The 22833-nt window shown below is 58.9% G+C and overlaps 1 protein-coding gene across 4 annotated transcripts; it reads right to left on the bottom strand.

Annotated features, from left to right (window-relative positions):
• Positions 1-762: 762 nt before the first annotated feature.
• VARS2 (valyl-tRNA synthetase 2, mitochondrial) lies at positions 763-22792 on the bottom strand. Of its 4 annotated transcripts, none has more exons than XM_075914147.2 (30): positions 22728-22792; positions 21362-21726; positions 20757-20838; positions 20557-20657; positions 20165-20286; positions 19960-20026; positions 19057-19154; positions 17713-17794; positions 17376-17495; positions 17038-17149; positions 15756-15844; positions 15312-15402; positions 15050-15177; positions 14832-14935; positions 14582-14663; positions 14178-14254; positions 13014-13101; positions 12705-12810; positions 12147-12217; positions 10787-10912; positions 10536-10640; positions 9329-9397; positions 9160-9238; positions 8909-9036; positions 8419-8571; positions 5822-6031; positions 4430-4541; positions 3620-3801; positions 2784-2933; positions 763-1459 (listed from the first exon to the last, which is right to left on the bottom strand). In XM_075914147.2, the coding sequence occupies exons 2-30, from the start codon at positions 21605-21607 to the stop codon at positions 1355-1357; spliced, it is 3285 nt and encodes a 1094-aa protein (XP_075770262.2). In that variant the 5' UTR covers positions 21608-21726; positions 22728-22792; the 3' UTR covers positions 763-1354. The 4 variants fall into 4 exon arrangements, with proteins under 4 accessions (XP_075770262.2, XP_075770263.2, XP_075770264.2 ...); XM_075914148.2 differs by having other exon boundaries at positions 21362-21723; positions 22728-22778; XM_075914149.2 differs by lacking the exon at positions 22728-22792 and adding an exon at positions 21952-22211.
• Between the last annotated feature and the right edge of the window lie 41 nt (positions 22793-22833).

The raw sequence follows: 22833 nt of genomic DNA, 5'->3' as shown, positions 1-22833 counted from the left end.
AGCTGACAAACAGAGGCTAGGGCCACCATTCCTACCTATCCTGGCTAAATGTATCTAGTTGTTTTTTGAACCCTGTTAAAGTTTTGGCCCGCACAACATCCTCTGGCAAGGAGTTCCATAGGTTAACTGTGTGCTGCGTGAAGACAAACTTCCTAACACTGCAGCCCTCCCGCTGCCCCACGGCGCACACAAAATCTACTAGATTAGGGCCCCCCTAGGCTCTGGGAGGGGAGGGTCTTTTTCCTTCTCAGTTGGGGGCCTTGTCAGTGAGGGTTTTGGCGTTTTTTGGTTTTTTTGCTTTTCGCTTGCTGATTTTTCTGTGGGACAGTGGCCCTGGACCCAAAAAAGGTTCCCCATCCTTGCTCTGCATAAGTAGAGACAAACAGGAAGTTAGAGGGAAATAAACAGGGAAAGAACAAGGGGAAAAGAAACTGGATTGAGACTGGCTGGAAGCTTTGCCCAATAAAACTCAAATTGTTTGCAGCTCTGGGCTTTGGGAATTGCTGGTTACGAGAAAAGGACCAGATAGGTGGGAGGGTGAAAGGATAAATCCTCTAACAGTGGGTTCTCACGGGGAACAATTCTATTAATCCCAGGCCCGATCTTGGGCCGAGAACCTGCCAAACATCGGTGTGGTCCGGAAATGCCTAAGGAACCACTACAATGAATACCCAACTCCAGAGAGCAGGCCACAGGCACAACTCGCTCGCGCCCACCCACAGCCTTGTGTCTTCAGGCTCCGATAGAGAAGCAGCTCAGAAATCAGAGATCAGGTTCGCTCCCCGGCAGTTTTAATGAGGGATTCCACTTCCACACCAAGCCGCCGGCTCATTTTCCCGGAAGCCGGCTGGATCCCGCCTCCTTTCCAAAAAAACCCCGCGCCGCGAGAGAGAGGAACGGGCGGTAGGCCTGCCCACCAAGAGGCCCCGGGTTTGACCGACAGATGCTGGTTGCGGGGTGGATTCGGATGGAAACACAAGAGAACGGGTCGTTTGGTTCGTGTTGTCCCAAGGAAGTGGGCGTCACAGCGCCCCCTAGGGGTAAGCGAGCCGGGAGCACAGCGTACGCCCAGACAGCCGTTTCCGCTGGCTCTTCGAAGTTGGCTGGTTTGTCCATGGCGCGAGAGTGACCCCTACTGGCCAAGGGAAGCAGTCTGCCCCTAGGCCAGTCCTGTTCTGCCATGGTCACACCCAGCGAGCAGCCGGCTGCCCTTGCAGGCCCTTCAGTCTCTTAGTATCTCAGCCTCATTGGTCCTCTGCACTTGAGCCCGGCCCATGGCCCCCGGTAGCTTGGGTCCTTTCCACATCCAGCAGCAAGGAGTTCTCTAGGTGAACCCAGTTTGCTAGGAGGTGACTCATTCGTCTGCCGCCGACGGAGGGGTTCCCGGTCTGGCTGCCATGCGGCTGAGGCTCTCCAGGGCCTGAGCCAAGTGTGCCAGCTCCGTCTGGAGAGAGGAAATCTACCGGGGAAGAAGGGGGGGGAGCCACATCTGATCAATGCAGCCACGTTCTCCACCACAGTGATGCCCCCTCCAAACCCTGACACCCCCCCACCTCCAAATTCATCTGTCACTGGGATGCCCATGGACACAGACACACCATCTAATTAATGTCACTGGAAACACCCCCTCCCCCCGATTCTATATCATCTTTCACTGGGATACACAAACACACACACACACATACACACCACCTCCTAATTCATCTGTCACTGGGATCCACACACAAACACACACACACACACACACACACACCACCTCCTAATTCATCTGTCACTGGGATCCACACACACACACACACACACACACACACACCCTACCTCCTAATTCATCTGTCACTGGGATCCACCCCCACACAGACACACACACCCCATCTCCTAATTCATCTGTCACTGGGATCCACACACACACACACACACACACACACCCACCCTACCTCCTAATTCATCTATCACTGGGATCCACCCCCACACAGACACACACACCCCATCTCCTAATTCATCTGTCACTGGGATACACACACACATTCACCCCACCTCCAAACTAATGTTTTTGAATGCACCCACCCCCCTCCAAATTCCCCCTCTCAGTTTCACTGTGGCTACAATGAACCGCACACACACGGGACCGATCTAGTGCTGGAATGGACAATACACGTGTGTGCATGCACACACAGGAAAATACACACACACACACACACGCGCGCGCAAAGAAGAAAACATGCATACATACCTAGAGGAAAACGCACACACCCTGCTCTAGCAGCCAGAACAAGCATCCATCTCTCTCTCTCTCACACACAGACACACACACAAAATAGAAAACTCTGCCAGAGAAATTTGGGAAAATTCAAAATATGGTTTTTTCCTCGCCCTTTTTGCCTGGTTTAAAATCAAATTTGCTCGTTTCTCATTGCCTAAGCAATGTCTTGGACGGTTTCTATTTTTTAAATCTGGGTGAGTTGAAATCATAGGGTGGGGTCAAAAAAATAATTTCACTGGGAATATTTTTTAAATGGGTTTCCAAAAAAGTAATTTTTGAATCTTGGGGAAAACAAAGAAAAAAGTTTCGACTGAAAAAAAAATAGCAACATTTTCAGGAAAAATGTTTTGCTTTAAAAAATTCACCCCCCCCCCCCAAAAAAAATTCACAAATAAAATAATGCTCACAAGGTGAACTATATGAAGGCAGGAAAAGGGCCCCAACCTCTGGGAATAAATTTTTTAAAAGCATCGCTACCAGTTCTAATCACACAGACCCCCTCCCCGCTACTACGGCTCATCACCTTCAGCTGGTTCTTTGCCTCTGCGCCTGGTAACACCGTCTCCTGGTAGCCAGCTGCTTGGGTCCGTGCCAGGAGCGCCGAGATCTGCCGCTCCAGCTTCTCCTTACGGGATGCTAGCCTGGGGAGCTCCACCTCGGGGTCAACCAGCCCCTGGGTGTGTCAGGAAAAAAAGCCAGGTGTAGGGTAACGTTAAACGGGCAGGATCATGTCGCCCTCTAGTGGCGACACAGCGTAGAACAGCCCCTTCCTGGTGCAAGGTGTGACTGCGTCGCCCTCTAGAGGCAACAAGGGGGTATTGCACCCTGCTGCTGGCACCACCGTTGTAGTTAGTGGTGTGGGGGGAGGAGGCCTTTAGCCGACAGGCTTGAGGCTGGGTTGCCAGGTCCCAGGTTCAAGGCCAACGTGTGCCCCATTGCGGCCATACAGCTGCAGTCCGTCTCTAAGGAAATAAGCCCAGGGCCTGTTTAACCCCGAGGAGCATTGGGAAGTGGACCCTGAGTCATCTCCTCTCTGGCTCCCCAGCAGGACTTTCTGGCCCGGCCTTGTGCCTTCTCCCCACTGGGCCCCCGATCTCCAAACACTGCTCCCCTGCTTCCTCTAGCCCATCGGTAAAAACAAGGATGCAGGGACCCATCCAGCTGGGATCCCTCCCCCCTTCCTGTGCTGCCCCAGATCAGAGCCACGGGCCCATCTAGCCCGGTATCCCACCTCCTGTAAGGCCAGAGGAAGCCATAAACTTTCCCACGATGCACCTCACGGAGCAGCACTATCCAGTGTTTTTCCTGAACCTCTTCCCCTCCATCCCAACCTGGCTCTTGCTTGCACCTGGCTCTTACCTGCAGGTCCAGATAGATCTCAGTGTGGCCGTTCACTCTCCCCCCAACCCAGCCCACAGGAGGCTCCGCCCCCTTGGTGGAGGGGAGGAGCTCCAGTGAGCCGGCCAGGGACAGGGTTTGCAGGGGCTCACGGTATTCCTCGTACACCCGGCAGGGAGCTGGCTCTGAGCACAGCAGGTAGACTGCAGGGGCACAGAGAGAGAGAGAGAGCCCATCAGCCAATGGGGTGAGGCAGCCCTCCCAGGGCATGCTGGGAATTGTAGTCCTGATTGGCCATACCTGCCCGGCATCTTGGAAGGACCCAACAGGAGCTGCAACCTCCTCAGGCATGTTGGGAAATGTAGTCCTGATTGGCCACCGACCTGGTTTGGCCTTTTCATCATGGCGGGCCTGGCCAATGTGGTAAGGTTGCCCTCCCAGTGCATGCTGGGGAACGGCAGGCTTCCCCAATGGGAGGCCCAACCACCATTTGGAAGGGGAAGGGTGTATCTAACCCAGAGGGGGCAACCACAAGATAAGACTACAGCCAAGGGAGCTAAGGTTCTCCTCCCTGTGCATTCTGGGAATTGTAGTCCTTGCAGGCCACACCCATCACACTGGAGCCTTGTTGGCAGCCAATGGGGCGAGGCTGCTTTCCCAGTGCCGGCTGGGAATTGCTGTCCCCGATAGGCAGCACACCCCCATGACTGGTAGAGACAAGGCAACGTAGCCCAGCTCGGCTGGTTCTAACCAGCACCCTGTGTTGGCAAACTCAGCACAGAGGCTCAGGGGCCCTCCTGCCTCTTATGGGCAGGGATCCCCTCCGCTCACCGGGCGGTCGGGCTCTCGTCAGCCGGTAGGACACCCTCAGGGTGCGCGCCGCCCGCACCACTTCCTGCGCCAACAGGAAGTCGTCCTCGTCCGTGGGGCGATGCCAATGGGCCTGCAGCGAAGAGAAGGGAATTCATTGGTTGCTGATGCCCTCGCATCAGGATGCGGGTACCACTGCCTAAGGCTGCTTCTCCCGGTCTACCTGAGTCCAGCTCTGGCTGTTTACAAGCAACCCTACAATAACAAACCAGCACCACCAAAGCACTCTCCCCTGCTGTTAAAGCCCAGGAGTTTTGGTGAACTCTACAATAAGAAACCACCTCATGGCAACCTCACAGTGACCAACCAATACCAGCGCACGCCTCTTGGAGCTAAATCTCAGGTGTTCTAAGCAACCCTACAAAAACAAACCAGTGTTTCACTGCCATTCCCGACACCCCAGAACCACTTTGTATCTCTTGCTAGCAAAGCCCAGGGTGTATTTATCAACCTTCCAATAACAACCAACTCCCATCTCTGTCGATCTCCCGCTAGCATAGCCCATGGTTTCCTAATTAGCGTTACATTAACAAAGCAGCCACCCCTCGGTTGCGAGGCTATTATTGTGTTACAGTCATACAGAAAAGCCCCAGCGGAGATCAGGGCCCCGTTGTGCCGGGCGCTGCACAGACACAGCGAGAGACAGACCCTACCCCAGCTGGGATCAGGGCCCCGTTGTGCCGGGCGCTGCACAGACACAGCAAGAGACAGGCCCTGCCCCAGCTGAGATAAGGGCCCCGTTGTGCCGGGCGCTGCACAGACACAGCGAGAGACAGGCCCTGCCCCAGCTGAGATCAGGGCCCCATTGTGCCGGGCGCTGCACAGACACAGCAAGAGACAGGCCCTGCCCCAGCTGAGATAAGGGCCCCGTTGTGCCGGGCGCTGCACAGACACAGCGAGAGACAGACCCTGCCCCAGCTGAGATCAGGGCCCCGTTGTGCCGGGCGCTGCACAGACACAGCGAGAGACAGACCCTGCCCCAGCTGAGATCAGGGCCCCGTTGTGCCGGGTGCTGCATGGACACAGCGAGAGACAGGCCCTGCCCCAGCTGGGATCAGGGCCCTGTTGTGCCGGGCGCTGCACAGACACAGCGAGAGACAGACCCTGCCCCAGCTGAGATCAGGGCCCCGTTGTGCCGGGTGCTGCATGGACACAGCGAGAGACAGGCCCTGCCCCAGCTGGGATCAGGGCCCTGTTGTGCCGGGCGCTGCACAGACACAGCGAGAGACAGGCCCTGCCCCAGCTGGGATCAGGGTTCCGTTCAGTGCATGGCAGGGAATCGAACCCAGATCTTAGGCCAACCCTCTTTCCCCTGGGCCACCCCTTTCCGTTCGGCGCCGAGAGCTCACCCACCAGCTGCCCGGGGCTGGGGTAGGTGGCCACGCAGATGCTGGAGGGGGAGCCCGCGTCCGGCTTGGGGAGCCGCTGCCACAGCTCCTCCGTCAGGTAGGGCATGAAGGGCGAAAGGAGGCGCAGGCCGAGGTCGGCACAGCTCAGCAGGGTGTGGCGGGTCTGCAGGATCCGGGACTGATCCCCGCCCTGCAACACGGGCTTCACCGACTCCTGCCAAGGGAGGGAGAGGCCTCTACATCAAACCATGGGACGCCCACCTCTTGAATAACCGTGTGCCGATGTGGTCGTCTCATCTCACAAAAGGTCTTTTGGGATTGGAAAAGGTTCAGAAAAGGGCAACAAAAATGACGAGGGGTTTGGAACGGGTCCCACATGAAGAGAAAATAAAAAGACTTGGACTCTTCAGCTTAGAAAAGAGGAGACTAAGTGGGGATAGGATAGAGATCAATTACATCATGTCTGGTGTGGAAAAGGGGAATAAGGAAAAGTTATTCTCTTGTTCCCATATCACAAGAATTAGGAGTCAACCAAATGGAATGACTAAGCAGCAGGTTTCAAACAAAGAAAAGGAAGTATTTCTTCATACAATGCACCATCAACCTGTGGAACTCCTTGCCAGGGGATGTTGTGAAGACTGGATTTTCACAGGGTTCAAAAAAGAACTAGATAAATTCATGGAGGTTAGGTCCATCGATGGCTATTAGCCAGAATGGGTAGGACTGGTGTCCCTAGCTTCTGTCACAGGCTTGGCATGGGTGACTAGAGAGGGATTGCTTGAAGAATCCCTGTTCTGTTCACTCCCTCTGGAGCACCTGGCATTGGCTACTGTCAGCAGACAGGACACTGGGCTGGATGGACCCGTGGTCTGACACAGTCTGGCCGTTCTTATGTTCTTATATACCATGCTGTGGGAGCCTAACAGATGCCCAGCTTAGGTAGTGGGGTGGACAGGTTGGGTTGGATGGATGGGTTAGTTACATTGGGCTGGGTGGGAATTGGGAATTGGATGGACAGCTGCAGAGATTGGGTTGGCTGGGTAAGATGGATTGATCTGTTAGATGAATCATGTGAGTATGTCGAGCACATAGAATTGATAGACGGCTGGGTCAGACAGGTGTTTGGATCCCCTGGGTTGGACAGGATGGGCAATTGGATGGATATAATGGGTTTGAGGGGTGGATGGATAGATACGATGGGTAGGACTGGGGTGATCTTGGATACAATGGGTTGGCTAGACAGTTGGATGGGTTCAACTGGTACTTGTATAAATACATACAATGTTTTTGATTCGCAGTTGGACGGGTTGGATGGATACGATGGGCTGGGTGGATAGGACGGGTTGGATACCAAAGGTTTTGACAGGCAGTCGGATGGATACGTTGGGCTGGGCTTGGGTAGGATGGGTTTGACTGATGGTTGGATGGATACGTTGGGTTGGGTTGGTTGGATGGATGGGTTGGGTTGGGTTGGTTGGATGGATGGATACGTTGGGTTGGGTTGGTTGGATGGATACGTAGGGTTGGGTTGGTTGGATGGATACGTAGGGTTGGGTTGGTTGGATGGATACCTTGGGTTGGGTTGGGTTGGTTGGATGGATACGTTGGGTTGGGTTGGTTGGATGGATACGTTGGGTTGGGTTGGGTTGGGTTGGGTTGGGTTGGTTGGATGGATACGTTGGGCTGGGCTTGAATACAGTGAGTTGGATGGATACAGTGGATTCAACTGGTGGTTAGATGGGTGCTTTGGGTTGGATGGGTGGTTGAATGCCATGGATTGGGCTGGGTTAAACACAATGACTACATCTACACTGGCATGATTTTCCGGAAATGCTTTTAATGGAAAAGTTTTCCGTTAAAAGCATTTTCGGAAAAGCGCGTCTAGATTGGCAGGACGCTTTTCCGGAAAAGCACTTTTTGCGGAGAAGCGTCTGTGCCAATCTAGATGCGCTTTTCCGCAAAAAAGCCCTGATCGTCATTTTCGCGATCGGGGCTTTTTTGCGGAAAACTCTACTGTGCTGTCTACACTGGAACAGTTTTCCAGAAAAAGACTTTTGCCCGAACGGGAGCAGCATAGTTTTTCCAGAAAAGCACTGATGATTTTCCATGAGATCGTCAGTGCTTTTCTGGAAATTCAAGCAGCCAGTGTAGACAGCTGGCAAGTTTTTCCGGAAAAGCAGCTGATTTTCCGGAATAACTTGCCAGTGTAGACACAACCAGTGGGTTGGGCTGTGCTGGATTGGGTTGGATGGATGGGACAGGGCTGGGCTGGGTGGGTGGGTAGGATGGGGCTGGGCTGGATGGATACATTGTGTTAAGTATCTTAGAAAGTTGGGTGGACGACTGGACGATGGGTGGGGCATAAGCAAAGGATCTCACCTTTAGGACCAGGTATCTATTTGGTATCCCACTTCCCCTTACCCCCAGCTCCACCTGTACCCCTCAATCCTGATCCCTAGGACTCTCCCTATCCTGATCTGCTGCTTCTTCAATATGTTTAAAGAAGGCAGAAGGAGGCGGGTAGGCTGAGAGCCAGGGAAACTCAACGCCGAGCCGAGGGGGCAGGATTCCCACCCCGGGCAGGGCCGAACGGACACCCACCAAGTAGACGTCGCAGAAGTTGTTCAGCCAGAAGTGGTGGACGGCGGCCGCGGCCAAATGCAGCTCGTACTCCCCAAGCCGCTGGCCGCAGTCCGCCGCAGCGTGGTAGAGACGGCTGAGGATCCACCGGTCCATGGGGGAGCTGGGGCAGATCTGGGGGGGATGGAGAGAACACAAGAGAGGGTTGTCTCCAGCCCTAGGTACAGAAATCTCGAGGGGGGGAGGGGAGTCGCTGCTGCCCCCCCTGTAATACCTCCCAAGCCCAGCAGATGGCACCATACAGACCCAATATTTCCCCACCTCCCAATATGCACCTAGTCTTCAACACACCCACGTTCACCCATTATACTGCCCGCTGCAATACTGCGTGAGTCCAGCAGGAGGTGTCATTAAGCCCCGCCCTTACGCTGTCCCTGCAGTTCCACCCAGAGCCAGCAGAGGGACCCAATGAGACTCATGACTCCTTCCCACCCCCGAAACATCCCATTACCTCCTCCGGGCTCCGTGGGGCAAACCCCTCTCCCAGGGCCCCCAGGGTGAAGCGGACGGCGTTCCACACCTTGTTGCAGAAGTGCCGGGAGCTCAGGACCGCGCCCACGTCCAGGTTGAGGTCGTCTCCTGGGGGAGCAACGTAGAGAAGTGTGTGGGGGGGAAGGCCCCGATCCCCAGCCCTTAAGCCCTCCAGTCCCCCTGCTCTAGGGCCGGATCAGCGCCAGCGCCCCCTAGAGGCGCCCCTCTCACCTTGGACGCGATGGGAGCACAGTGCGAATCTCAAGGCGTCAGCGCCGCATTCGGGGATCCCCTGGGGGAAGTCGCGCCTCTGGAAGGGAAGGGTGAGGGGTTGAGGGAGGGGGGAGCTGAGAGAAGTGGGGCAGGACGAGGGGCCGTGAGGGGGAGGGGACAGACTCACCTGTCCCTCCGCAGCGATGGCCGCCTCCCGGGGGTCCACGTTCCCGTCTCGCAGCCTCCCCTGCAGCTCCTGCAACGAGGGGACAGCCTGATCAGGGGCAGGCAGGATGGGGCGGGGTGAGTTTTTGCAGGGTCTCTGCTGAGTGCAGGCCAGTTTGTTATGGTAGGGTCTTCCGGGAGGTGCCCGGAGGGAGCTGGCTTGTTACTATAGGGCTGCACAGAGGTGGTGTTGTTTGGGGGTATTTTGAATGGCAGAGTTTCGCTGAGGTGGCGGGGAGAGATAAGCAGGGGCCAGTTATTATAGGATCTCCAGAGGGGAGGGGGGCAGGATGCATGGCCCCATTAGTTATTGTAGGGTCTCTGGCGGAAGAGGGGGCAGGATGCATGACCCTGTTTGTTATTGTAGGGTCTTTGGAGGAAGAGGGGGGCAGGATGCATGACCCTGTTTGTTATTGTAGGGTCTCTGGGGGAAGAGGAGGCAGGATGCATAGCCCTGTTTGTTATTGTAGGGTCTTTGGAGGAAGAGGAGGGCAGGATGCATGGCTCTATTTGTTATTGTAGGGTCTCTGGGGGAAGTGGGGGGCAGGATGCATGACCCTGTTTGTTATTGTAGGGTCTCTGGGGGAAGAGGGGGCAGGATGCATAGCCCTGTTTGTTATTGTAGGGTCTTTGGAGGAAGAGGGGGCAGGATGCATGGCTCTATTTGTTATTGTAGGGTCTCTGGGGGAAGAGGGGGCAGGATGCATAGCCCTGTTTGTTATTGTAGGGTCTTTGGAGGAAGAGGGGGGCAGGATGTATGGCTCTATTTGTTATTGTAGGGTCTCTGGGGGAAGAGGGGGCAGGATGCATGGCCCTGTTTGTTATTGTAGGGTCTCTGGGGGAAGTGGGGGGCAGGATGCATGACCCTGTTTGTTATTGTAGGGTCTCTGGGGGAAGAGGGGGCAGGATGCATGGCCCTGTTTGTTATTGTAAGGTCTCTGGTGGAAGTGGGGGGCAGGATGCATGACCCCGTTTGTTATTGTAGGGTCTCTGGGGGAAGTGGGGGCAGGATGCATGGCCCCGTTTGTTATTGTAGGGTGTCTTGAAGAGGGGAGGAGGGGATGTAGGGCCTGGTTTAGTATTTTAGGGTCTCTCTGGGGCTCTGCTGAGACGCTGCAGGGGCCAGTGTGTGGCCGTACGGTCTCCTGGGTAGGGAGGGGGGACGGTACCTGCAGGGAGGCCCCATGAATGACGTCCAGCGGGTCCACGACGTTCCCCAGCGATTTACTCATCTTGCGGCTGTGGGCATCGCGCACGAGGGAGTGCAGGAAAACCTGGAAGGAGAAAGAACCACAGGGAGCCCCTCGGTCCTGAACGGCAGCCCCCTGCTAGCCCAGCCCAGGACTCCCCCCAGCACCTCCTAGCCCTGCCCCCCACTTTCCGCTAGCCCAGCGTGGGACACCTCTCCCCCCTCACATACCTGGGAGAAGGGCAGCTCTCCGGTCAATTGCTCCCCCAGCATCACCATCCGGGCCACCCAGAAGAAGAGCAGATCGCTGCCCGTCTCTAAGAGGCTGTTGGGATAGAATTCCTGGAGGTCCCCAACCTGCGGGGGGTGGAGAAGGACACAGGAGTGAGCCAACCCTGAGTAGAACAATGGGCCCATCTAGCCCGGTATCAGGCCACCTCCCCTGATCAGAGTCATGGGCCCATCTAACTCGGCATCCCACTGCCTCCACAGATCAGCACCACTGGCCTATCTAACCTGGCATCCCACCGCCTCCCCAGATCAGCACCATGGGCCCATCTAACCCGGCATCCTGCCACCTCCCCGGAAAGGCGCAATGGGTCCACCTAACCTGGCATCCCACCGCCTCCCCAGATCAGCACCATGGGCCCATCTCACCCGGCATCCTGCCACCTCCCCGGAAAGGCGTAATGGGTCCACCTAACCTGGCATCCCACCGCCTCCCCAGATCAGCACCATGGGCCCATCTAACCCGGCATCCTGTCACCTCCCCGGAAAGGTGCAATGGGTCCACCTAACCCGGCATCCCACCACCTCCCCAGATCAGCACCATGAGCCCATCTAACTCGGCATCCTGTCACCTCCCCGGAAAGGCGCAATGGGTCCACCTAACCTGGCATCCCACCGCCTCCCCAGATCAGCACCATGGGCCCATCTAACCCGGCATCCTGTCACCTCCCCGGAAAGGTGCAATGGGTCCACCTAACCTGGCATCCCACCACCTCCCCAGATCAGCACCATGGGCCCATCTAACCCGGCATCCTGTCACCTCCCCGGAAAGGTGCAATGGGTCCACCTAACCCGGCATCCCACCACCTCCCCAGATCAGCACCATGAGCCCATCTAACTCGGCATCCTGTCACCTCCCCGGAAAGGCGCAATGGGTCCACCTAACCTGGCATCCCACCACCTCCCCAGATCAGCACCATGGGCCCATCTAACCCGGCATCCTGTCACCTCCCCGGAAAGGTGGAATGGGTCCACCTAACCCGGCATCCCACCACCTCCCCAGATCAGCACCATGAGCCCATCTAACTCGGCATCCTGTCACCTCCCCGGAAAGGCACAATGGGTCCACCTAACCTGGCATCCCACCGCCTCCCCAGATCAGCACCATGAGCCCATCTAACTCGGCATCCTGTCACCTCCCCGGAAAGGCGCAATGGGTCCACTTAACCTGGCATCCCACCGCCTCCCCAGATCAGCACCATGGGCCCATCTAACCCGGCATCCTGCCACCTCCCCAGATCAGCACCATGGGCCCATCTCGCCCGGCATCCTGCCTGTCCCCGTTGCTCTCTGTGTCACTCACCTTACGGGGCCATCCCAGCGCAGCGAAGGGGAAGAGAGCAGAAGAGAACCAAGTATCCAGCACATCGGCGTCTAGAGATACAAACACAGAACATCAGCCAATGAGCTGCTTGGTAGGTTTGCAGAGGCAACACGCCGGGAACCCTACAGAAATAAACGACTTCCACACCGTATTGGTATTTTCCTTAATCTCTGTGTGGTCTCGTCCGTCTCCCTTAGTTTTCCCTAGGTCCGAAGCAGGTTGGGCCCACTACAGGACATAACGGCGGGGTTTCTTTGCCCTCAAAAGCTCCCCCAAAATTACAGGGCATTCCCCCCCATTCCAGAATGAAGACCCCTAAGGCCTGCTCTGAAGTAAGCCATGCATTCTGGGAAAACAGCCTTTGCAAATGGCTGAAATGTTGTGTATCCCACTTCTCCCACCAAAAGTAGGTTCTGAAAACAGGTGAAAAGCGGGTGCATAGGGAAGGGGTGAGACGCTCCGGGTCTTAGTCCCATTTGTCACTTGAGGCTTCACCATCCCCGTAAGAGTTATATCCTAGATGTTCCTCCTCTTTACCTCTCACCAGTTCCAGTTCCTCTTCCGGTTTTCTCAAAATCGCCGATGCTTTCCTGCGGGCTTCCGCCTCTGTCCTGCCAGCTACCCACAATGCATCACTCCCATCCTGGTCATAAATTCATGAAAAGTGATGAATGTAAGTTAGCGAAAGCGCCCCCTGCTGGGAGATATTGGGGCTGGTGTAGACAGGAACGCCCCTCTCTCCCCCACTGCCTCCCCCGCCAGCATCCCTGCCTCATGCCCCTGCTGGGAAGGGCTGGGGCTGGAATAGCCCCCCAGCCAATAACATTCCAGAAGCACACATCTCACCTTGCCTATGTCACATGACCCTGAGACAGAAACCTGATAGGCCGGAATCTGATGCCCCCACCACAGCTGCCGGGAGATGCACCAATCGCTACAATGAAGCCAACAAGGGGACCAATGAGGTTAAAGAAAACAATGCCAGTGCCTCAGGTGGCCACAAGGGGGCGACAGTGGATTGTCGACAGGCCCGTTGGTTATGGTAGGGTTGTGCCCAGAGACGGATCCCGGCTCCAGAAAGGGGAGGGGCAGAGCCGAGGAGGGAGGCCTCCTGGGTTCGAGTCCGGGTCTGGGAGAGGAGTGGGGTCTCTGGGTTATAGCAGGCAGGGCTGGGCGGCAGAACACCTAGGTCAGGGGCGCTCCGAAAGCGTGTGGTGGGTTCAGATTGTGGCCACCAACTCCTGCCGATGGCTACTCTGACTACTTTTCCTAAGATTCTTAATTAGCTGGAGGAAAACTATAAATAGGCACGGCCCCCGTTGGCCCCCTCTCCCCGCCCACCCTCCCACCCCATCCTCCACTGCCTCCAGCTCCCTTCTGTGGCCTCTCACGCCCACGCTTGTCTCTTGACCAACGTGCCAGGTAAGGCCGGCACTATTGAAATCCAGAGCCCAGCCAGGCTGGAGCGGGGAAGGTGGGGGCTGAAGCTCAGAGCCGGCCCCACAGAGCCCCAAGACTGTTGGGGGGGGGGGGGCAGTTAAGCCTGCTCCCGGAGCCCTTCAGCACTGGAGGGAAAAGCTGCTGCTTTGCCCACTCCCCATCTCTGCCCAGGAGGACCGGAGACCTTCCCGGGGGCTGGGGGCAGAAAGGGGACCCTGTGGGGGAAGGTTAGGGGTATAGGTGGGGGCAGAAAGGGGAGTTGGGGGGTTTGGGGGCAGAAAGGGGACCCTGTGGGGGAGGGTTAGGGGTATAGGTGGGGGCAGAAAGGGGAGTTGGGGGGTTTGGGGGCAGAAAGGGGACCCTGTAAGGGGAGGGTTAGGGGTTTGGTTGGGGGAGAAAGGGGAGCTTCAGGGTGGAAAGGGGGCCCCTGTGGGGTGGGAGGGGGAGGACACCCCCATCCTGGGTTCTGTCTGCAGCTCTGGAAGGGGAGGACTTGTTATTGTAGGGTTGTTCACAAACGAGGCAGCGACAAATCCTCTCGCGGTTAGAGAGGGGCGGAACTCCCCTCACCTGATGTTGGACAGCCACGTCCTCCATTTCTTCGCGTGAAATTTCGGGGTGAGTTTCAGGCGCCCCGACTCCACAGCCTGAGAGGCGAAAGAGAGAGACTGAGGAGCTGAACAGAACCCCCAAGAGAAGAGACAAAGGAGGCGGCCCTACACCCTTCAGAATGGGAGACCGCCTCATAAGCAAATTCCTGTATCCCACTTCTGCCACCAATCATAACCCACGAGTCCCATCCAGAGCAAGATGATCCCTAACAGCCTATGCCGCAGAGATTTATGCAGCCCAAGATGGAGGTACCGTCATGACTTCAATCAAGGTCAGAGGACTTAGTGGTTGGGGCAGGGAAAGGCTGGAAACAGGAGCGCAGGGTGGTGGCCATGCGGGAGTTGCTATTATAGGACCCTCACCTCCAGCGCTCTCTGGGCCATTCCCTCACATCGTAGAAACCACTGGCTCTTCAGCAGGTTCTCGACCACGTCCCCAGAGCGACTGTGGGATGGAAAGAGAAAAACATTAATTTGTAATATCTTGGAATGGCCTACTTGCACCCCATAGCACAGCGCCCCCTAGCGCCACACGGGGGTTAACACTGACAGCAAAGGAAGAGCACTACCTATGGAACCCCCTCAACCTGCCCCATTGGTAGGGGTTTGCTACCTGCAGAGGGGCAGGGCCATGGCATGATCCTTCATACCCCGGTACAGGCCTTTCTCCTTCAAGGCAGATACCACCTTCTCACGAGCCACAAAGCGATTCAGGCCCTACAAAGGAACAGAGGAGGCTGTGGGTTGCAGTTGAGGGGCACAAGAAGAGCTGCAGGGGGAGCCCAAGGCTGGGACAGCAGGGAGGTGTGGATGAGGACCGAGTGTCATTACCTGGAGCCAATCGCCACATTGAGCGGTCATGGTCCCATCCTCCCCGATCACAGAGACCAAGGGCAGCCCATGCTGCTTGCCCAGCTCGTAGTCGGTGTGGCTGTGCGCCGGCGTCACCTTCACCGCTCCTGCAGGGGGCCCAGCGGAGAGGAAAGAACGTCTGAGACCTGGATCCCACCGCTGCCACCAATTGGATTCCCAAGACCAATGTAGCCAGTGCCTGACTGGAAGACATCATAGGACCGTGGGGCCTGGTGCTCACCTGTGCCCACCTCTGGCTCCACCAGGGGGTCCGTGATGATGGGTAGGAGGCGCCCCGTGAACGGGTGTCGGAGCTGCTTGCCATACAGGTGCTGCCAAAATAAAAAGAGAATCAAAACCAAGAGATTCCACCTACCCATCTCCATGGCAATGACCCTCCCTTCTCCTCCAAACCCCACCGTCTCCATGACAACGAACTTCATCTCCCTACTGGTGACTCCGCCTTCCTCCCCTTGAGATCACACCCCCTTCTCCATAGCGATAACACGCCCCTGTCTCCCCGGAGATGACCTTTCACCCTTCTGCCCCAGGAGTCCCAATCTCTGTCTTCATGGAAATGACTCTCCCACCTCAAACCCGAATCCCTTCTCAACTGAGACAACCTAGTCTCCTCTTCCCCTGAGACACTGTGTCTCCGCACCTCAGAGACACTCCCGCCCCTTACCCTGAACCGTGGGTCGTCGGGATGGACAGCCACGGCCACATCCCCCAGCATCGTCTCCGGGCGGGTGGTGGCCACCGAGACCTCCTCATCTTCCCCCCACACAGAGACATGGGAAGAGAGACAGAAAGAGGATGATGTTATGGGGCTGGATCGTCACGGGAAAAAACAGACATCTCTGGGGCGGGGGACAGCCCCAGAGCGACACACCCAGCACTGAAATGCAGCCACCTCTGGGGTGGAACCACTGGGAAATAGCCACACGACACAGGGAGCGCTCAGCCAGCCCTGCGATGGAGCCACCTCTGGGGTGGAACCACTGGGAAATAGCCACACGACACAGGGAGCGCTCAGCCAGCCCTGCGATGCAGCCACCTCTGGGGTGGGGCCACTGGGAAACAGCCACACGACACAGGGAGCGCTCAGCCAGCCCTGCGATGCAGCCACCTCTGGGGTGGGGCCACTGGGAACTAGCCACACGACACAGGGAGCGCTCAGCCAGCCCTGCGATGCAGCCACCTCTGGGGTGGAACCACTGGGAACCAGCCACATGACACAGGGAGCGCTCAGCCAGCCCTGCGATGCAGCCACCTCTGGGGTGGGGCCACTGGGAACCAGCCACACGACACAGGGAGCGCTCAGCCAGCCCTGCGATGCAGCCACCTCTGGGGTGGGGCTACTGGGAATCAGCCACACGACACAGGGAGCGCTCAGGCAGCCCTGCGATGCAGCCACCTCTGGAGTGGGGCCACTGGGAACCAGCCACACGACACAGGGAGCGCTCAGCCAGCCCTGCGATGCAGCCACCTCTGGGGTGGGGCCACTGGGAACCAGCCACACGACACAGGGAGCGCTCAGGCAGCCCTGCGATGCAGCCACCTCTGGGGTGGGGCCACTGGGAACCAGCCACACGACACAGGGAGCGCTCAGGCAGCCCTGCGATGCAGCCACCTCTGGGGTGGGGCCACTGGGAACCAGCCACACGACACAGGGAGCGCTCAGCCAGCCCTGCGATGCAGCCACCTCTGGGGTGGGGCCACTGGGAACCAGCCACACGACACAGGGAGCACTCAGCCAGCCCTGCGATGCAGCCACCTCTGGGGTGGGGCCACTGGGAACCAGCCACACGACACAGGGAGCGCTCAGCCAGCCCTGCGATGCAGCCACCTCTGGGGTGAGGCCACTGGGAACCAGCCACATGACACAGGGAGCACTCAGCCAGCCCTGCGATGCAGCCGCTGGGAAACACCTGCTGGCCCCACCCCGGCTGAGCATGGGAACTCACCCTCTGGTCCATCCACTTTGTAGGCAAAGGTGACCATCAGTCCAAAGGGCACCGGATCTGGGCAGCCGGGCACGGGGAGCAGAGTCCGACCCCGGAGCTGCCGGGTTTCCACCTGCCAGGAGGAGACTGCGTCACGAGGCCCAAGGAACGTGCGTGCGTATGCGCGTGCCCGACCAAATCTCCCTCCCCCAAAATATAACTAGAGCCCTGTGCGGATACAAAATTGGCATCTGCATCCCCATGTGCAAAACCTATTCATGGGTATCCCCCAATTTGCAGGGCTCTAGATAGAAACCCACCCCCTAGCCGCAGGGCCGTCCCCAGCCTCCCCCACTCACCTCCACGTCAGAGATGGCAGAGCGCAGGGCGCACGACCAGTTCACCAGGCGCCGCTCGCGGTACACGAGCCCGTCCTCGTGCAATCGCACGAAGGCCTCTGCCACGGCGGCTGAGAACCCCTGTGCGGGGGGGGAAGAGAATGGCATTTGCAAAGGCACGGCCCAGGACCAACTTGGGAGACCCAGCTCCTCTCCCAGAGCCGGGGAGCAAACCCAGCTGCCCTGACCCCCTCCCCTCCAGTCACTAGATCTAACCCACCAGCTCCCACTCCCCTCCTGAAGCTGGGAGAGAACCCAGGAGTGCTGGATAATGAACCGTTGCACATCAGACACTCACAGCGTCCATGGTGAAGCAGACTCGGTCCCAGTCCAGAGATGCCCCCAGAGCCTTCAGCTGTCGGAAGATCTCGTCCCCTTTCCTGATCGGAGAATGAAACACTGATTTAGAACATGGTGTCCCAGGAGACAGCGCCCCCTACTGATCCCACAAGCTGCTCCCTGCAGCACAGCGCCCTCTAGTGCCACACTGGGGTAGCACTGACTGCAAGGGGACAGCGCCCCCTACTGATCCCCCAAGCTGCTGCCTGCAGCACAGCGCCCCCTAGTGCCACACTGGGGCAGCACTGACTGCCAGGGGACAGCGCCCCCTACTGGGCCCTCAGCCTGCTCCCTGCAGCACAGCGCCCCCTAGTGCTACACTGGGGCAGCACTGACTGCCAGGGGACAGCGCCCCCTACTGGGCCCTCAGCCTGCTCCCTGCAGCACAGCGCCCCCTAGTGCCGCACTGGGGCAGCACTGACTGCAAGGGGACAGCGCCCCCTACTGGGCCCTCAGCCTGCTCCCTGCAGCACAGCGCCTTCTAGTGCCGCACTGGGGTAGCACTGACTGCAAGGGGACAGCGCCCCCTACTGGGCCCTCAGCCTGCTTCCTGCAGCACAGCGCCCCCTAGTGCCACACTGGGGCAGCACTGACTGCAAGGGGACAGCGCCCTCTACTGGGCCCTCAGCCTGTTTCCTGCAGCACAGCGCCCTCTAGTGCCACACTGGGGCAGCACTGACTGCCAGGGGACAGCGCCCCCTACTGGGCCCTCAGCCTGTTTCCTGCAGCACAGCGCCTCCTAGTGCCACACCGGGGCAGCACTGACTGCAAGGGGACAGCGCCCCCTACTGGGCCCTCAGACTGTTTCCTGCAGCACAGCGCCCCCTAGTGCCACACTGGGGCAGCACTGACTGCAAGGGGACAGCGCCCCCTACTGGGCCCTCAGACTGTTTCCTGCAGCACAGCGCCCCCTAGTGCCACACTGGGGCAGCACTGACTGCAAGGGGACAGCGCCCCCTACTGGGCCCTCAGACTGTTTCCTGCAGCACAGCGCCCCCTAGTGCCACACTGGGGTAGCACTGACTGCAAGGGGACAGAGCCCCCTACTGGGCCCTCAGCCTGCTCCCTGCAGCACAGCGCCCCCTAGTGCCCCACTTGGGCAGCACTGACTGCAAGGGGACAGCGCCCCCTACTGGGCCCTCAGCCTGTTTCCTGCAGCACAGCGCCCCCTAGTGCCGCACTGGGGCAGCACTGACTGCCAGCACCCCCTCTGAGCCTCTGTCTCGCTCTGTGTGCAGCCCAGGGCCCCTTCCCACTACTGCCAAGCCCAGTCTCGGGTCAGTGACGGCCCGGCTGCACTCACTCCTCTTTCCATTTCCAGACCTCGGCCAGGAATTCCCCTCGGGTCAGGTCCTGGCGCAGGGCGCCCCGCTCCTTCCACAGCTTGCGCTCCACCACCGCCTGCCAGGAGGGGAGCAGGGAGGGTTACCAGAGAGAGGGACACACACACAGGACAGAAACAGCCACCCCACCCCAGAGCTGGCTGCTTTTCTGTGCTATGAGAGCAATTCCTGCGTGGCATTGCTGGGGGCTGTAACCCCACCCCAGCCAAGAGCTGGCTGCATTTCCATGCTACAAGAGCAATCCCTGAGCAACGTTGCTGGGGCTATTCCCCCTCCCTCCCAGTCGCCCCACCCCAGAGCTGGCTGCATTTCCATGCTACAAGAGCAATCCCTGAGCAGCATTGCTGGGGCTATTCCCCCTCCCTCCCAGTCGCCCCACCCCAGAGCTGGCTGCATTTCCATGCTACACGAGCAATCCCTGAGCAGCGTTGCTGGGGCTATTCCCCCTCCCTCCCAGTCGCCCCACCCCAGAGCTGGCTGCATTTCCATGCTACACGAGCAATCCCTGAGCAGCGTTGCTGGGGCTATTCTCCCTCTCCCCAGTTGCCCCACCCCAGAGCTGGCTGCATTCCTGTGCTACAAGAGTAATCCCTGTGCAGAGTTGCTGGGAGCTGTTCCCCCCAGGTGCTCCACCCCAGAGATGGCTGCGTTTCCATGCCGATTCCCTCCACCATAGCTTGACCTACACTTCAAATTTCGGCTGACCTAGCTCCGTCCCTCAGGGGTGTGAAAACCCACCCCGCCCAGAGTGCTGCGGCTCTGCCGACCGGACCCCTTGGGCATTTGTTGCTGCTGCTTGGGGAAGCGGGGTTCCTCCTCCGACAGCACAACCCCTGCCGCCGAAGCCCCGGCTCTGGGCTCACCTGAGTCGCGATTCCGGCGTGATCCGATCCCGGCACCCAGAGCACCTGGCAGCCCTGCATCCGGCGCCTGCAAGGCAGGTAGGAGACACACGCTAGGGCCCCTGTGTGCCGCAGCCGGCCTCAGGCCCCCGCAAACTGGAGTCAGCGCCCCCTAGTGGAGAAAGGCCGCACGGCCCATTCCCCACCCCTCCGAGCCCCAACTCACCATCGCACCAGCGAATCCTCGACGGCCACCGTGAGGGCATGGCCCAGGTGCAGGGACCCCGTGACGTTGGGCGGGGGGATGCAAAGGGAGAAGACGTCTGGTTTCCTATGGGGCTGCCGGCTCTGAGACACAGAGAGAGGCTGTTTTCACCAGCACAGCGCCCCCTAGTGCTGCATCGGGGCCAGCACGGATGAAGTGAGACGCCCTGCCCCCCCGCTCCTCCCAGCACAGCGCCCCCTGGTGCCTCCCGGAGGGGGGACGACCTGCACTGACTGTGAGGGGACAGCGCCCCCTACTGAGCTCCCTGCAGCACAGCGCCCCCTAGGGCAGCTTTGAGCCCTGCCACAACTTATGCCAGTGATGGGCCTCTGATCCCAGGGGGACGTTTTTACCTGATATTCGGGTTTGAAGAATCCTTCCTTCTCCCACCACTCGTACCATGCGGCTTCCACGTAGCGGGGGCTGTACGAGGCCGGCAGGGGCAGGGACGTGTCTAGGGAGAGAGCCAGCGTTCGGTGAGCCACGACCAGAGAGGCCCCTCAAAAATCTTTATAGGCCCGGGGGGTAGAGGGGTTATATTTTCCCAGCATACCTTTCTTCTGACCAGCGGGAGTTGGGATGTCGTACAGAACCACCTCTTTCGGGGCCCACGCCTTACCCTGCCCCTGAGGTACCTGGGGAAACACCAAAGACACCCAAAAGGATGGCAGGGTATGAACCAGGCACCCTGCTGGGGACGAACGCATGGACCGGACTTCATCACGCAACAGAACAAGAAGATATTTAACGGGTGTGTCATTTATCACAGAGGAGATTTACGCCGGGGTTGCTCTGGACTGACCATGCAGCCACCTCTGGGGTGGAGCGGGGCTGGTGGCATATCAGTCCCCAGCAATGCCGCTCAGGGATTGCTTTCGTAGCATTGAAATGCAGTCACTTCTGGGGTGGGGTAGTCAGGGGACAGCCTGCAGCAACACTGCCCATGGGGTTGCTCTGGGGTGCACAAATGCAGCCACTTCTGGGGTGGAGTGGCCGGGGGACAGCCTGCAGCAACGCTGCCTAGGGGTTGTTCTCGGGGTCCAAAAATGCAGCCACTTCTGGGGTGGCACAGCTGCATTGGCGTCACAAGGGAGTGTTTCGTTTCACTGAAGACAGGGTCCTGGGATGAGCGCTGACTGCAAGGAGAGCGCCCCCTACCTCCTGCCTCCGGGCCACTCCGGCTTCAATCGACTCCAGCCTCTCCCGCTGCCGCCGCCGCTTCTCCGCCTTGTTCCTGAGCTGGGTCATTTTCCGCTCCAGCCCCTCGGGGTCGGATTGACTAGCCTGGGAGGAGGTTCTCCATCCACACGGGGCGCCCGGGGGTCGGGGGCCAGCCCGGAGCAGCAGCCGGCAGAGGGAGCTCAGAATCCACCCGGTGCCGGAGCCACGCCAGTTGGGCGCCATGTCCAGACGGGAGTGGCTCTGACCACCTGCTGGTTGGGGGGTGGGTCCCCGTCTCCTGGCAGCTCACACCCCACACAGGGGCTGGTGAGGGGGCAGCACAGGGCTGGGGAAGGCACCTGCTGGGCACAGAGAAGGAGACAGGATTTAACACCCAGGGACCTGTGTTTTCTGCCTCCGGTGCCTCCTCCCACTCACACCACTAGACCCCACTCCCCTCCCAGCTCCAGGGAAAGAACCCAGGAGTCCTGGCTCTCAGCCCCCACTCTAACCACTAGACCCCACTCCCCTCCCAGCTCTGGGGAAAGAACCCAGGTGCCCTGACTCCCAGCCCCCTTATAACCCACCTGCCCCCCCAACTTGGACAGGGAGAGAGCCCAGTAGTCCTGGCTGTTGCCCCTCCGCTCTAACCACTAGACTCTGCTCTCCTCCCAGCTCTGGGGAAGGAACCCAGGGGTCCTGACTCCCAGACCCCTCTCTAACCCATCTGCCCCCCCCCCCTTGGCCAGGGAGAGAACCCAGTAGTCCTGGCTCTCAACCCTCCCGCCCCGCTCTTACCACTAGACCCCACTCTTCTCCCAGCTCCAGGGAAATACCCCAGGAGTCCTGGCTGTCACCCCCCCCTTGCTCTAACCACTAGACCCCACTCTTCTCCCAGCTCCAGGGAAATACCCCAGGAGTCCTGGCTGTCACCCCCCCCCCCCCCTGCTCTAACCACTAGACCCCACTCTTCTCCCAGCTCCAGGGAAATAACCCAGGAGTCCTGGCTGTCACCCCCCCCTCCCTGCTCTAACCACTAGACCCCACTCTTCTCCCAGCTCCAGGGAAATAACCCAGGAGTCCTGGCTGTCACCCCCCCCTCCCTGCTCTAACCACTAGACCCCACTCTTCTCCCAGCTCCAGGGAAATACCCCAGGAGTCCTGGCTGTCACCCCCCCCTGCTCTAACCACTAGACCCCACTCTTCTCCCAGCTCCAGGGAAATACCCCAGGAGTCCTGGCTCCCCCGCGCTCTAACCACTAGCCCCCGCTCCCCTCCCAGCTCTGGGGAAAGTCCTGACTCCCAGCCCCCCCCCCCTTGGGCAGGAGTCCTGGTTCCTACTCCGCCCCCCCCGCAACCTCACCTGGCATTGTCCAGCCCCGCGCAACTCCCGCCCCGCCCCGCGCATTGTGACCTCACCCCCAGCCCGCCAATCAGCGCAGGGAGCGAACGCTTTGCTCATTTCCTAT

The sequence above is a fragment of the Pelodiscus sinensis genome, chromosome 19 (assembly GCF_052426305.1).
Source record: "Pelodiscus sinensis isolate ZL-2025 chromosome 19, ASM5242630v1, whole genome shotgun sequence".
NCBI lineage: Eukaryota > Metazoa > Chordata > Testudines > Trionychidae > Pelodiscus > Pelodiscus sinensis.
The sequence above is the reverse complement of the archived record's forward strand: the minus strand, read 5'-3'. Positions and strand labels throughout refer to the sequence as shown.